This window comes from Euprymna scolopes, chromosome 19 (genome assembly GCF_053919585.1).
Source record: "Euprymna scolopes isolate OS-2025 chromosome 19, ASM5391958v1, whole genome shotgun sequence".
Classification (NCBI taxonomy): domain Eukaryota; kingdom Metazoa; phylum Mollusca; class Cephalopoda; order Sepiida; family Sepiolidae; genus Euprymna; species Euprymna scolopes.
The window spans coordinates 34,661,253-34,676,498 of record NC_136500.1 but is presented as its reverse complement, the minus strand read 5'-3'; the positions used below and the strand labels follow the sequence as shown (position 1 = coordinate 34,676,498).

At 33.2% G+C, this 15,246-nt stretch overlaps 1 protein-coding gene across 1 annotated transcript in view; it reads right to left on the bottom strand.

Annotated features, from left to right (window-relative positions):
- The window catches only part of LOC145303509 (zinc phosphodiesterase ELAC protein 2-like), a 97,979-nt gene that overhangs the window by 9,754 nt on the left and 72,979 nt on the right, over positions 1-15,246 (bottom strand). Inside the window, exons 17-19 of the mRNA XM_080144942.1 lie at positions 13,371-13,461; positions 5,110-5,230; positions 2,580-2,658 (exon numbers count right to left, since the gene is read on the bottom strand). Coding sequence (XP_080001068.1) covers positions 2,580-2,658; positions 5,110-5,230; positions 13,371-13,461 — 291 coding nt within the window. The remainder of the gene's footprint in view (positions 1-2,579; positions 2,659-5,109; positions 5,231-13,370; positions 13,462-15,246) is intronic.

The window sequence follows — 15,246 nt, the reverse complement described above, 5'->3', positions numbered from 1 at the left end:
CAAAATGGTGAATACACTGTGCCTTCTGATATCTTCAACTTCTCTGCAATCTCAAACAACTTCAATTTAAGATCAGCTAAACAAGTTTGTGAATTTTTTAATGTTTTTTCAGGACAACTGCAAATGTGGCTGACCTGAGCATTTAATTTATTATCTAACTACCATTACTAATGGAACAGAATTAGCCCGATAACACTTATCAAACAATTGCTTTGCTTGATTGATATTTTTCCTGTATAGTAATACTTTAGCAACACACAAAATTCAGATTTTTCCAGGATTTTGAAAATTTGCAACATTTTATTTAATTTGTCAACTAATAAACTGATTGAGCTCAAATTTTGATGCATGCTATATGAAGGTTAGTACTTTATAGAAATTATATGGATTTTTTTTTTGTTTTTTTTGTTTTTTTACTTCATTATGTCAGATCCAGGACTTATTGAGCAATGCATTAAAATAATGTGTTGTCCACTAATGAATAATAAATTTAGCAGCCAATGTTACATTCATATTAATGCTTATTGAAAAGGGAGGTAATACATACGTAGCAAATTAATAACAAAAATGTACATAGGTAATATGGAAAATAATTTCGAAGATCATAGTATAGGATCTGGTTTGATTACGCGTAAATTAATTTGTTCTTAATCAATATGGGGAAAACCTTCTATACTAATGCAATTTTTATTTTTGCCTACTTTCAGAGTGCACTTTTTTTTGAGGAGCTGATTTTCCCTCACATTAAAAACAACTGTGTCACATTTTGCTCTCATGGGGAATTAAATAAATAGCAATAATTTCGAATGCACGCATAATCAGCATCCATTGATGTTTAAAAGAAAAAAAAAAAAAAAGAAGCAAAATCAAACTACATTATCTCAATATGAAAAAAAAAAATATCTTTAATACCAATCGGGAAATCTTAAAATTAGCTCCGCCTTACAACATAAATAGTTGAAGCTATAAATTATGTTTAGAGGACAAATAATAACAAATCATAAGTTTTAAAAACTAATTTAATTCAGAAAAGAAAAATCTATAGCTAAATGTAAACGCATTAATAAATACTTGCTTTCATATTAAAGATCAGGTAAGACATAATGGTTCTTATTCAGAATTCAACCTAATAATAATAAAAAAAAAAGCTACAGAAAAAGCTTTATGATGTATGTATTCATCACAGAATGAAAATGTCATATTTCTAAAATCACATAAATTGATCAAATAGTTTTATTTTTACAAACAAAATCATTGTTAAATGATTAATGGGAATTTGTCGGCATAACATAAATCTAGTTACTATTAATTAATTATTGATGAGTTATCTCCCTTTGTTTTGAACTTGGCGGGCTAAGCAGTTATTTCTTGGATACTCATAAAATTTGATTTTTTTTTTTTTTAGTTAAAAAATAAAACCACTTGATCAATTTAGGTGATTTTTGGTACTTGTATAGTTTAGTCAAGACATTAAAAAAATTAAAATATCGAAAGAAGTTTAAATTGTATGTATCCATTATGGAATGAAGTGCTCCGAAAAAAAAATTTCACTTAATTTCATCAAGTAGTTTTTGTTTTACAGAAAAAAAAAAAAAAAAACAATTTGTTATGATACCGAGCAAAAGGTTTGATTTTTAGGAAGAAAAGCTAGTATTAAAGATGGGGAGGGAATGTCAGCGCTTTAACTGGAGTTATCTCCCCATGGCGTTTCTAAACTCCAAACAAAAATTAAGAAAAATTCCAAGATGTCTGTCTGCCTTCAACGCGCTCTCATAAAAACGTGTTTTTCCGCTGTAACAAAAAAAAAAAAAAAAAATACTCGATCAAATTAAGTGAAATTTTTTTTCGGCGATCTTCAGTTCAAAACGGATATGTACAATATAACGTTTTTTCGATATTTTCATTTTTTAATGTCTTGATTAAACTGTACAAGTGCCTTGTATGTATCCGTTATGAAATGAAGTTCCCTGAAAAATTTGATCAAGTATTTTGGGTTTTTTTTACAGCAAAAAAAAAAAACCCAGTTTTTTATGACAGTGAGCTGAAGGATGCCAGGTTTGAATTTATTGACTATGGGGAAGGAAGAGAAGCTATTATTTTATGCGGGGAGTGGGGTGTCAGCGCTTTAGACCGAGTTATCTCCCCCTGTGACCCACTTCCCTCTCTTCCTTCTAGTAAAAAAAATTTAAAACATGGCTACCTTCAGTTCGCTGTCATAAAAAAACTGTTTTTCCACTGTAAAAAAAAAAAAGTACTTGATCAAATTAAGCGAAATTTTTTTTCCGGAGAACTTCATTCCATAACAGTTACATACAATATAACTTTTTTTCAATATTTTCATTTTTTAATGTCTTGATTAAACTGTAAAAGTACCGATTTTGGGAATATAATATCTTTGTTCCATGATGGGTGCATATATCAAAGATTATTCTGTATCTTGTTTTTTTAATTAGGTTGAATTCTAAATAAGAACTGCCATAATGCTTATTAAAAGAAAGCTAATACCAATGTAACACATTAACAAAAAACAAGTTTTTGCTTTAGATTACAAATTTGCATTATTGTGAGAGAAAACAAACCTGTGAGTCTTAATTTTGGCTTCTTCTTCAAGGTCATCCTCCATTGTAGCTTCATGGATCAAAAGGTCACAATTTTTACCTTGAAGAAATAAAAACAAAAAAAAAATAATAAAAAACACTCAATTACATGTTTTTTTTTCTAGATTTCTTAAATAAACAAAATGATCTAAAATGTGTTAAACTCCTATAAAAAAAGCAGGTCTTAATTTCAAACATTTAAGTATTTTATGATAAGACGAAGTCAAACATTTAAGATTCAACAAACATCTTAATTTAAATAAACCAGAGATAAAATATTGCATTCTCTATTGGATGATTGAATTTATGGATTAATTTTACTTACTACATTAAATTACATTACATTAAACTTACTAACCTGCTTAACCTTGAAGCCAAGATACCTCCCACTCTGCATGGATCCAGAATGTATATCTGTCACACCCTTCTCTTGACTAGAGAACTACGTCTAGAATCTGAAGATCAAGCCTTTATGTGAATTAGATTAACATTTCAATGTTAATTAACTTATATTTCCTCTAATATTCTCCCTTGACTCAGGACTGTAGACTACATTTTCGATAACAAATGAAGCACTTTCACTGGATCCAAGAATTTCAATCCATGTAATTGGGGATTTTAATGTCCATTACAGAGACTGGCTTGGATTCTCCAGCTATAAAGATCCAGCTGGTCACAGCATAATTTTATGATTACATATTCTCTTTCACAAACCGTCACTTTCCTGATCCGTCTTCCAGATTGTGAGGACCAGCTAGTTTCACTGTCCAACCTTTTGACAACATTACCTGAGACTTGTGTAATAGATGCCCTTAGCCCGCTGAGGAATGCTGATCATATAACAATTGTTGATGTCATCATAAATTTCCAATCCCCAAAATCAAAGTACCATTATTCAGAACAAAATATTACCAATTTGTTGAGAATCCTTCAGAAATCTCATCAAAGATGGACCTTGGCGTAAATCTGTCTCTCCCTGCAGAAACTGTTCTGCAACAGAGGTAATTCAATTGGTCAAAGCAAGCATAGAAGCATTTATCCTGACACAAATTTTATAGCGAGCCCCACTCCCTCCAATAGTTCACTTCAATTTATGTAGCTTCTATTGTGTACATATTTTTGCTGTTTTAACTGCCATGTCTGCTACAAATAAACAAAAAATTATAGCATCAAGAAATCCTTGTAAAAGTATAATTGCCACAGCTAAGAGTAGGTATACTGAGATGACTAGAAAATGCATCAAGTGATAGAAGTTAAGGACTTGTGATTTATGGAAAATCTATAGTAGTGTACTGAACAATAAACAATTCAAACACCACAATGTTGCTTGCATGATAACGAATAAAGAAAAACTTTCTTTTTTTTTTTTTTTACATTTTCACCTCAAATAAGACACAGTGCCACTTTGATGTAGGGGTTACTATCAGGGACATAAGTTGCAAGGATATTATGTAGGGAGTTGAGCAGCAAGATGTCTTCACATTACACTTGAACTTCTGTAAGTCAGTACAGTTAGAAAAACAGGAACCCGGAAGGGAATTCCAAAGTCTAGTAGTTCTGGGGAAGAAACTAATAGAATAGAAGGCTTTCTTACATCTAGGGATTTCTACTTTGCTGCTTATCTGGTTTGTCAAGGGTATTTACGTCGAGGGGTTACAAGGTCATGTAGTTCGTCGGAGCATCTACTGTTAAAATACTTGTAAAACAGACAGAGGGATGCAACATTTTGTCGATAAGACAGAGGTTGAAGCTTAGATGACAGTGCAGGACCTATCAAGTTGGTGACTCTTTTGAACCCTGCCCAGAAGTGAGAGACTAGTAGTAGATGCACCATCCTAAACGTGACAACAATATTCCATACATGGCCTTGTAGAAGTACAGGTGTAAGTAACTTTTTAGTATGGTAGAAAAAGCCCACCTTCTTTGCAGCAGCCTTGGCAATGCTCTTGAGGCATCTGTTCCAACTTATGTTCCCTGTGAATGTTAAACCAAGGAGTTTGAATGAAGTACTTTCAGGTAATGTATCTTTAGACATAGTTATTGGCGGCTGAAAAGGTTTCTTGTAATTATTAAAGGAAACAAGCTTAGTCTTGGCAACATTGAACGTTACCATCGATTTGTCCCAATTCCACTACAGACTGGAGGTCTTCCTCTGGGGTTCCTGCTATTTCCTTAGATATATGTCCATTCATTTTCCACTCGTGCCTGTTATAGAGCGTTGTGTCGTCAGCAAATATACGCATCTCAGAAACTATTTAAAGCTGCTTAAACTCCACAAAACACTAGGTTCTAAATTTCCCACCATGAATCAAAGCCATACTAGAGGATCTAATTATCACCCATATTTCCAGAATGTTATAAAACAAAACTTGAGATCTCCAAAGCATGTGCATTATATTTTATCTTTGCTACAGTAATAAATTAAATGCTCTGCTGAGCTGGCCCATGTCCTCTCCTAACTCTATAATAAATGCCTTGCTGAAAAAAAAGAAAGTTTAGTTTTTCTACATACCAGCAGTGACCAATCGATGACAAGGCATCGTGTCTCCAGAGTAAACTATTTTCCAATTTGAAGAGTGAGCAAGACAAACACCGAAAGCATTTTTGCAATGATTTACTTCCACTGGAACAAACTGAAATTATAAAACAAGTTTTTTTTTTCAAACTGAAATTATAAAACAAGTTTTTTTTTTTTTCAAACTGAAATTATAAAACAAGTTTTTTTTTTTTCAATTATAAAACAAGTTTTTTTTTTCAAACTGAAATTATAAAACAAGTTTTTTTTTTTTCAATTATAAAACAAGTTTTTTCTTTCAAACTGAAATTATAAAACAAGTTTTTTTTTTCAATGGTTGAATGAAAATTATTTTTTATAGGACTTGAAAACCATGTAACATTTTCAATTAAAAAGGTTTAATACAGTAATATTTTTTCAATAATAAGGACTATCATAAGAAATTTCATGGGGAAAGTAAAAAAAATAGATTAATTTGTATGCAGTAATCAATAGAGGCACAACTCAATCAAAATTCTGGTGCTTATTTAGAATTACATTCGATTAGAAAATGAAAATACAGAAAAATGTCTGTGATGTATGTACTCGTCATGGAACGAAGATGTCATATTCCAAAAATTATGTAAATTGATCAAATATATTTTTTTTAATTAAGAAAATCAAATTTTACAATTTTTAGTGATTAAAATAGTTTTAACTATTTTGTATCAAAACAAAATCTCTGTAGTCAAATTGAATTTTGAGAAAATGTAAAACAATATGGCCACTTCCAATCTCTTCCTTGCTTCTTTATAAAATTTGATTTTGTTAATTGAAAAAAAAAAACAAAAAAAAAAAACGAACTATTTGATCAATTTGTGATCTTTTAGAATATATCATCTTCATTCTGTGACAAGTACTTACATCATAGAGATTTTTTCCATATTATTTATTTAAAAGCGAAAATGTATGTATGTATGTATGTGTATATTTGTGTGTGTGTGTGTATACGTGTATTGGGGTGGAGAGGGCTCCCGTAAGCCGTGGTGAAGGCAACCTTTCTAGGAGAAGCAAATCTCTGATTTAAAAAACCATAAAGCGGGAGACCAGTACCCGCATTAAGCTGGTCTGCAGTTTAATTTGTTGCTGGCTATCTTGCTCTTGCTTGTTGCTGGATCTCAACATTCTGAACTGAGAGAGAGACTTAGCTGTCATACAAAGCTAAGACTCTGTAACATCATCTTTGTATAGATACTCCCTCAGGCATTTGGGCTCATGGATTTTAAATGTCTGAGGGAGTGGCACTCGTCTGACAAGACGTTGCAATCATCATCATCATCATCATCATCATGTATGTATGTATGTATGTACACTTTTCCTCGATGTCCACAAAAGGCTTCTTTCAGAGAAGCGCTTGCTCGGTTCACAACTTCTTAAAACTTTTTATATCATCTATAAATTGTAATATCTCAGAGTTATCCACGGAGCTCGCCTGTCTATTTTATTGACTTTCAAACGTTAATTATTCGACATTTCCCACATTGGCACGCGTTACATTCGGTTTTCGGTATAAAAAAAAGCGAAACTCGACTCTAATCACAGGCCGAAAGCCAGTTGTCTCAAGAGAGCTAAGTAACGTTTGTTCAATGTCGACTTCGTCATATCAGACTGTAGCTTTCATTTCACTCCTCCTAATAAACAGGGAGCGGGTTTTTAAAAACAAATAAACCGATTTATTCACCTCATTCAAAACTGTCAAAAATGCTTACTGCTGAATACCTATCGCCGTCACGTCAATCAAAAACGCGCACCTGTTTTTTTTTTAACACTTTACTATTTTCCAACTACGCGTCGTGAAGGCTCCGTTTTTTTTCCACGGGCACCTGTTTTTTTTTCACATTTTCGGGTTTTTTTCACATATCCCGAAAAACATCCGGGCAACGCCGGGTACCCCTCGCTAGTCTATATATATAAAAGCGAAAATGTATGTATGTTTGTGTGTCTGCTAAAAACTTTTGACCGACGGAACAAAAATTCACAAACTTGGTATCATATTAAAGCCCCACCCTCCGGACGACAAATATCGAAAAATTAGCCCAAAAGGACCATCAGAAGTGCGTCAACTGATCGATTTTCTGCAGGGGGGGGGGGGGGCAAAAAAAAAGTGACATTTTAATGTTAAACATTACATATTTTTAAATCGATTTATAACTGCCCCAAAAAATACGGGCGCCAACTCTTCTACATAAAGTATACACGGGGCCGTTTATTTTGGGTCAACTTGTATTTAAAAACCGCTGAGTCATGTCACGTGATCTTGACGTCAGCAAGCTCTAATGGCAGTCTGAATTTAAAATTTAAAAATGTTATCGGTAAAAAAAAATTTAACCCTCACATAAGCTAAACTATGAACTTCTACGCTATGACAACGTTACCAAAGTTATTAGCACATTAAAAATACTTAGATACGATAGTTAAATGAAAAATAACAAGCCAAAAATGTGAAGTAAAAAAAAAATATGCTTACAAAAAATATTAATGATCAAAGTTTTTACAAAAAAAAACAGCCAGACGCCATTTTCTTTTTTAGTAACAGTCTTTAGAGTAAGGAAGACGAAGTGAGAGAGAGAGAGAGACATACACAAACGCAAACAGAGAGAAAGAGAGAGAGATGTCTAGACAGGAAACGAAATACGTAATTTAATAAATGCTAATGTGAAGTAAAATAAAAAAAATAAAATACTGCTACATCATCTCGTAACGCTCCCGTGATGACCTCATTTAGTGGCTATCTGTCAATCAAACCTCTTTCACTCGCTTTATAAGCCTTATTTTAACACTATAATCAATTCCTCTTACTCTTGGCCTAGACAGTTAAGTGGTTGAAGTTTGTTTAACCTCCGCGTCAAGGCTCCCGGGTTCAATCCAACCTCACGACCAAAACTATTTTTTTTTTCTTTTACATCTTTAGACACGCGGGCAACGTTTCTTTATTTTTTTTTACTTCGCTTATTCTTTAGTTTTTTTTTGTTTTTTTTTTTTTTACACAGTGATCACCATTTATCAAGGCCTGGAAGCCACTCAGGGATAAGGGTTATTGCAAGTACATTACGTTAGTGTGGAGATTTTATGAAGTGTTTACTTAAGGGGGCAGTTCATTAGGAATTTGTTAACGTTGGATTTGAAAACATCCAAGTTGTAGTCCGGTGGGAAGCATACACACAGCGGTTTTTTTTTTTGGGGTTTTGATTTTTCCAATTTTTTTAATATCGTTTCAGGGTTATTACTTATCCCCCCCCCCCCCATACACACACCTACAAACACCTGTGCCCCCCCCCCCGCTAGTTCTAAATAAGCACCAAAATTCTTTACAACACAACCTCCACCTCATCTATCCCCAAGCTGGAAGATTTCTAATAGAAATGGCTCCTAACATCGTCTACCTTAATGATTAACTATTCTTTAGAATTACTCCCATCACTAACCAAGTAGTTTTCTTTGGGGACCAAAAAAAAACAAAAAAAAAAAAAAACAACTCTTTCCTAACCTTACTACTAATCCTAAGTTTAGATAGCTAAAGAGCTCCCTCCACAACTAGAAAAAAAAAAAAGTGATTTTAAAGAAGTAGTATTTTGTTTATGTTGCCACTCAAACTTACAGTTAGTGGCAGGGTTAAGGAGTTTTTCTTTAAGATTTTTACAGAAGTCAATAGATAAAAGACCTACTTTTCCGCAAGTTCAATTTTCAGTCAAAGGACTTCAAAATACATTATGATGTCATAATAGAACCTCTTCCCCCTTTCTTGCTTCTTATTTTAATTAGTTACATCATTTCATTTCTTTCACCACCTCTTTTATTATTCACCTTTTACATACAGTATGTGTGCTTCCCCTGCCATGCAAAACAGTCATGTACATGTGATACTGTGGTCATGTGCGCCCCTCTCGATGATTGCCGACCCCAACACTATTTGCCATGGTTTTCTATTCATCTCTTTTCATTCTGTCCATGCTGTCATCTCTCTCATTGGCAATTGCCAAGGGTGCAAGCACTGGCTTACAATTATAAAAAAATAAAACTGCAAACTCAGAAGAGAAAACACAATCTAAGCCATATTCTGTAAGAGATCAGTTGTACTCAGAGTGTGTGTGTGTGTGTGCGCGCGCGCGATACCATCGTAGAAAACACCCGTCAAAATACTAACATCTAAATTTTAGTTAAGTTTCAGTCTATCAACTACGAGGAGTGTTCCAAAAGTAATGCCTCCTATTTTTTTTATTCCATCCAAATGGATCAAAAGGGATTGTAAATTGCATTGTTATAATTATTGAACTTATGCATTCATTGCCTGAAAGTTTCATCTCTGTTTTTTGTTGCTGATATTGACAATGTGAGATTCTAAGATGGACGTACATCAGAAGCATAGATGTGTCATTTAATTCCTAGCAAAAGTACATTGAGAATGGTGGTGACTATGTAGAAAAATAAATTGTGGAACACAAACAGTCACTTTTTTTCATGGTACCAGTCCTGTCTTTGTAGCTCTTCAACTTTTTCAGTTAAAAATAAAAGAGGCTTTACTTTTGGAACGACCCTTATAAGACCAAACTGAGAATCTGTCTGTTGAGACTATCACTGTCGTTTGGTGGAAGTCAGCTCATCTTGGATCTGAAAAAGCTTTCCTTATCTGCTCAGAGCCACAAACTGAAAATTGTCCTAAAACTAACCCTGACTCCTAAATTTATTGACTCAAAATCAGAAACCCTATGTGCAATCTTTTGTCTAAGAATGATTTATGAGATGACAGCAGAAGTTTTACTTGTTTACTAAAACCCTAGGGGTTTAGATGGTTTATTTTTGGGTCATGGGTCTAGATAAAATATCATAAGGAATACCATACCCTTCCTTTGGTTTGATAATGTAAAATTCAGTTAACATATTTTACAACTCTAACCAGCAAGGTGCACAATCAATAATCGCACGCAAATATGGTGAAAAACACAACAGGTATGCAAATTATAGAAATAATATTCCAACATGAGAAAGAGATGAAAAATAGAACAAGATTAATCATCCCAACAAAATCTTGAAATAAAGACAAAATGTTGATGAACATATTATTTGGTTTGTTTCTTTTTCATCTCTCCAAAGTTAGGTACGTGTATCTATACCCCTATAAATTTTTTTTATTTTTTTGTGTATTCATATTCATGTTAAAAATACAACTTTGTTATATATATGGGTCGTGGAATTGCATTCATCCGCAAAAAATTTAGCTAATTTGCATATTTTTCTAAACATTCATTTTAATTAATTCCCTATTAGTTTTTTCAGTTTTCTTATGGGATGATCACCTGTAGTTAACTATCATGTGCAATTACATTAATGCTTTATATTTGCGTAAAAACGTTACAGTAAACACAAACCTCTTTCTATATATATTATGTATGCATATGTATATTTGTTTAAAAAATTTTGTCTGTCAGTTTTTGGTCTACAGGTATGAAACTTAATATATAGGATATTCAAACCCATGTGAAACTTTATATTTCGGTTTTAGCCTGGGAAAATCGGTGCAAAAGTGTGAAAATTAGAAAAATGGAATTTGCCAGGTGAAGGTTGAATGACAGCATTACGATAATGCATGCGTAACAGAATAGTTATTAATTCATGCTTTAATTTTTAGCCTTGCATCAGACATATCTTCATAGCTCAGGCACTAACATCAAAGGAAAAAGTAAATTGTAAGCTAAACATTTTGGTTTTGATTTTTGGTGGCGGCGCAGGAGTCATTTTTTATAACTTTTTAAATCATTACTATATTTTCAGTCTAATATACTATTATACAAAAGGCAAAATGTGTGTGTGTGTGTGTGTGTTTGTTTATTTGTATGTCTGCCAAAAACTTCCGACAGATGCGTCAGAACTTGACCAAACCGGAATCGTTTTCAACCTCGATCCTTCAAATGACAAATATTGAAAAACTGACTTAAAACATTAATTCCTTCACCCTCAACTGGGCAGTTTTATACAAGGAGGGGGTCGGTTTTTGCATCGCCATTTTTTTCAAGTTATCCTCTTTTTTTTGATTGACTAGCCTTAATTCCAACGTTCTCAACTTCCAGTCAGGCGATGGAGACATAGACTAAGATGTCAGGTCTTTTTTTTTTCCTCCTTTGTGTTAAGGGTTTGAGCCTGCCTGCCTTCTACCACTTACAAAAATTTTTTTTTTAAAATGTGATTTTTTCTGTTCACTTCTTTCTCTTCCCCTCACTCTCAATATCCTTACTATACCACCTCTACACACCTGAGCAACGCCGGGTACCCCCCGGTCTAATATATAAACAGCAAAATGTGTGTGTGTATGTTTGTATGTCTCACAAAAACTTTTGACAGAGGCGACGGAACCTGACAAAACCAGTATCATTTTAAACCCGTCCTTCGAGTGACAAATATAAAAAAAATTGCTCAAAACATTAATTCCGTCACCCTAAACTCGGCTGTTTTGTACCAGGAGGAGTCGATATTTTAGCAAGTCATCGTCTTCTTTTCAATTGACTACACTTAATTTCAACACTCTTCAGTTCTGGTCAGGCCATGGAGACATCAGCTAAGACATCACGTTCTTTTTTACCTGTTTTTTCGCCTTTGTGTTACGGGTTCAAGCCTGCCTGCCTACTACCACTTTTTTTTTTTTTTTTTTTTAAAAACACCTCTGCCTATTGTTGTTTTGATTCCCCTGGCCCCTCTACTACCACTTTTTTTTTGGGGGGGGGGGTCTTACTACATCACCTAAACAGCCGGGCAACATCAGGCACCTACGCTAGTATAATAATAAATATGAAATCTGCATTAATCAAAATATCATATTTAAGCGTATTTTACAACTGAGCAATGTCGGGCAGCCTGCTAATCTATATATATAAAAGCGAAAATGTATGTATGTATGTATGTATGTGTGTGTGTGTGTGTTCGCTTTTTCTGTGTGTCAACAAAAGGCTTTTTTCAGAGAAGCGGTCGCTCGCTTCACAACTTTTTAAAACTTTTTATATCACATATAAATCGTAATATCTCACAGTTAACAACGAAGCTCGCCTGCCTATTTAATTTGCTCGATTTCGGGAAGATAAATATTCAATATTTGTCGCTCGCCGTAGTGGGTTAGTCTTTTTCCTATAACATCTTGGGGGAAAAGAAAAAGCGTTCAGCAGTAAATGATTACTATCCCACAGTCAAACTTGACCTCATTAACCTCATTAAAACAGGCAACTGCTAAATCCAAGTAATTAAATAAATTCAAACGTGTTTCCGTTAGCATCTTGCGGTGGGGCAATGGTTAACGTCGCATGTTTTTTTTTTCACACTTTCATTTACAACTTTGCCTCAACAGTTCGGGTTCGATCCTCATACTTACTTTTCTTTTTTTACCCCCCCCACACCTCCAAACACCCGGGCAACGCCAAGTACCCCTCGCTAGTATGTTTATATATTTGAATGTACAGAATTCACTCCTAAATTAAATAATTGATTGGTCCTGGATATGACCTTAAATTATATCCGATAGTGAGGCCCCAGCTTGTGGGCTTTGGGGAGTGTGGAACCACCCTTTAATTGCCATTGCTCCCAGGTCTACTCTGACCCACTTAGGGTCCCAATTATGGGTTAAATAGAAACGGACTTAAAAAACAAACATACTCTATTAAAAAATTGTTCTTCAAAATCACTGGATTCGGCATTAAATAACCCAAAAGGGTTGATATGCTGTAAAACAAAAACAATCAACCAACCAAAATAATTGATTATTATGAATTTAAGAACACTGCTGCTAGGCAAAATGGTAGGTAATGTGGGCTATATTTAGTTTTATGCAAAGTGAGTAAAAATGGGTGGAAACTGTTTACAAATCAGATGATTTTTGTGAAATTTCAACAAATTTAAATTTCTTTGGAGTATTTTAAATGCTTCATAGGAGTACATTTTCTGGAATTTGGATTTTATTTTCAGACCCCTTAAATTTTAGACATTTTCTGAAATTAAAATCATATAATGAATTTTAATCATATTGGAATAAGGATTTTCAGCATAAGGGTTAGTGTTATTATATAGTGCCATTATATTTTGATTTCAATCTTTGTAAGGGAGCTTAACATAGTGCTGTTTCAGGAATTGATATTACCTGTCTTGGGGGTGAGGATTTTTCTAAATAAAATCAGTACATGCTGAATAGATGATGATGATGAATGTTAGCATAAGATATTCTTTACTAAGAATTGACTTACCTCAACTAAGTTGAGTTTTTTGAGAACATCAGAATAAAGCGCTGCATTTTTATCCAGTTGCTGCTGCATAATCTTTTGAAGTGGAACCAGACTGTTGAAAATAATGCAGAGCAGGAATGAAAACAAAACTTTACGAAAAAAAGCTGATGACATAAAATTGTTGAAATTTGAGTTAACCTTGCCTAATGTGATAGTTTCAAAGAATTTTTTTTTTTAGTAATGAGTTAGCGCTTATCAATGCAAGAGAATAAATGCGAGATGAATAAATTGGCAGTTGAATGATGAACATTATGAGAGGATTGAAAATCACCACATATCACCTGCTCAAAACACAAAACTAAGCCAGAAAACAGCAATTTTTCCGACCTTTGTCAGAAACACTGCTCATGGAATGTGAGGACTAGAAGACAAAATAAAGTGGAAGCGAGAGTTACTTTTGAAGCATTAATACATGTGCGCATGCCTTACAAAGACAGGAAACAGTAAAGCTCCCAAAATTATCAGAAGATTTTCATGTTTAGAATTGCTGATTCATGAAACACTGCAACTTTTAAAACCCTCATCGTTCCAGAAATTTGCCAAAACTACACCTGATGTCGCCCCCCCCCTACATATTTGCATATCATGACTCATACATCTTGACAATCGTGCAGTATCCTCTGTATTATGCATGCATCTGAGCAAGGCATATAATTATTTCATTAATAAAAACGTCAGCCATAAATTCATTCCATTAACTCTTTTTAATATTTAATTTTGTAATTGACCATTATTTTTGTATTTAGGACATTTTAATTTCTAAAATTTTTAAATGCCTTTTAATATAACTCATTATCTAGTCATGATTCCCTCCACCCACTTCAAATCCTATCATATATATATATATATATATATATATATATATATATATATATATATAAATTCGTATTCCTATCTGTTTGTTTATTTATTCGTTCTTTTATTTTTGAAATTTTTGTTGGTTAATAATGGAGTTGACATATAATAATGAAAAACTGCTTAATATTCTTGGTATAGCAGGTGGTCAAACTGAACTTCATGTCGACCCTGGCAACGCTGGGTATCCATGCAAGCATATATATATATATATATATATATATATATATATATATATATATATATATATATATATATATATATATATACACACAGACACACACACACGCTAAGAAAATTAACTGATGACAGATAAAAAACAAAAATCACATTTATTGAACTATTAAATGTTCAGAGGCAGGGAATATAATAAAATTTATTTTATAATTCTTATATTTTCAAGTTCTCTTTTATGTATATCTATTATTATATAAAAGATATATTATTATATAAAAGGAACTTTGTGTGTGCATGTATGAGTTTGTCCCCTATGGATTTGGAAAAGGCTGAACCGATTTTTTTATTACACACAAAGAGACTTGATGTGCCTGGAAGTGTTCTAACTAGGTTTTGTATCGGAATGCATCTGATAACTATCGAAAATCAAAAAGTCCAATTAAAGAAGGAAGTTCGATTTGTGATCAAAGTTAACACTTTTATACAACCTAACATCACAAATGCATTTGAGAAGTTTTATCACTGCACAAGCAGAAAGGCCCAGCCTGTAAAATCAACTATAGATTCTTTCATAAGATGGGGACATGTTCAAAATAAATGTTTTGTTTTAGAAAACAACTGAACCGTGATACTTGACTTTTGTAAGTTTAAGTAATTATGCAAAAACAATATCATAAACAGTTGCTTCTTTGATAAGACAGGGGCATGTTCGAAATGAATGTTTCTGTTTAGAGCACAAGTGAACATTGATACTTGACTTTTGCATTTTAAACTTCAAGTGAAGCCATTATTTACAGATATTTTT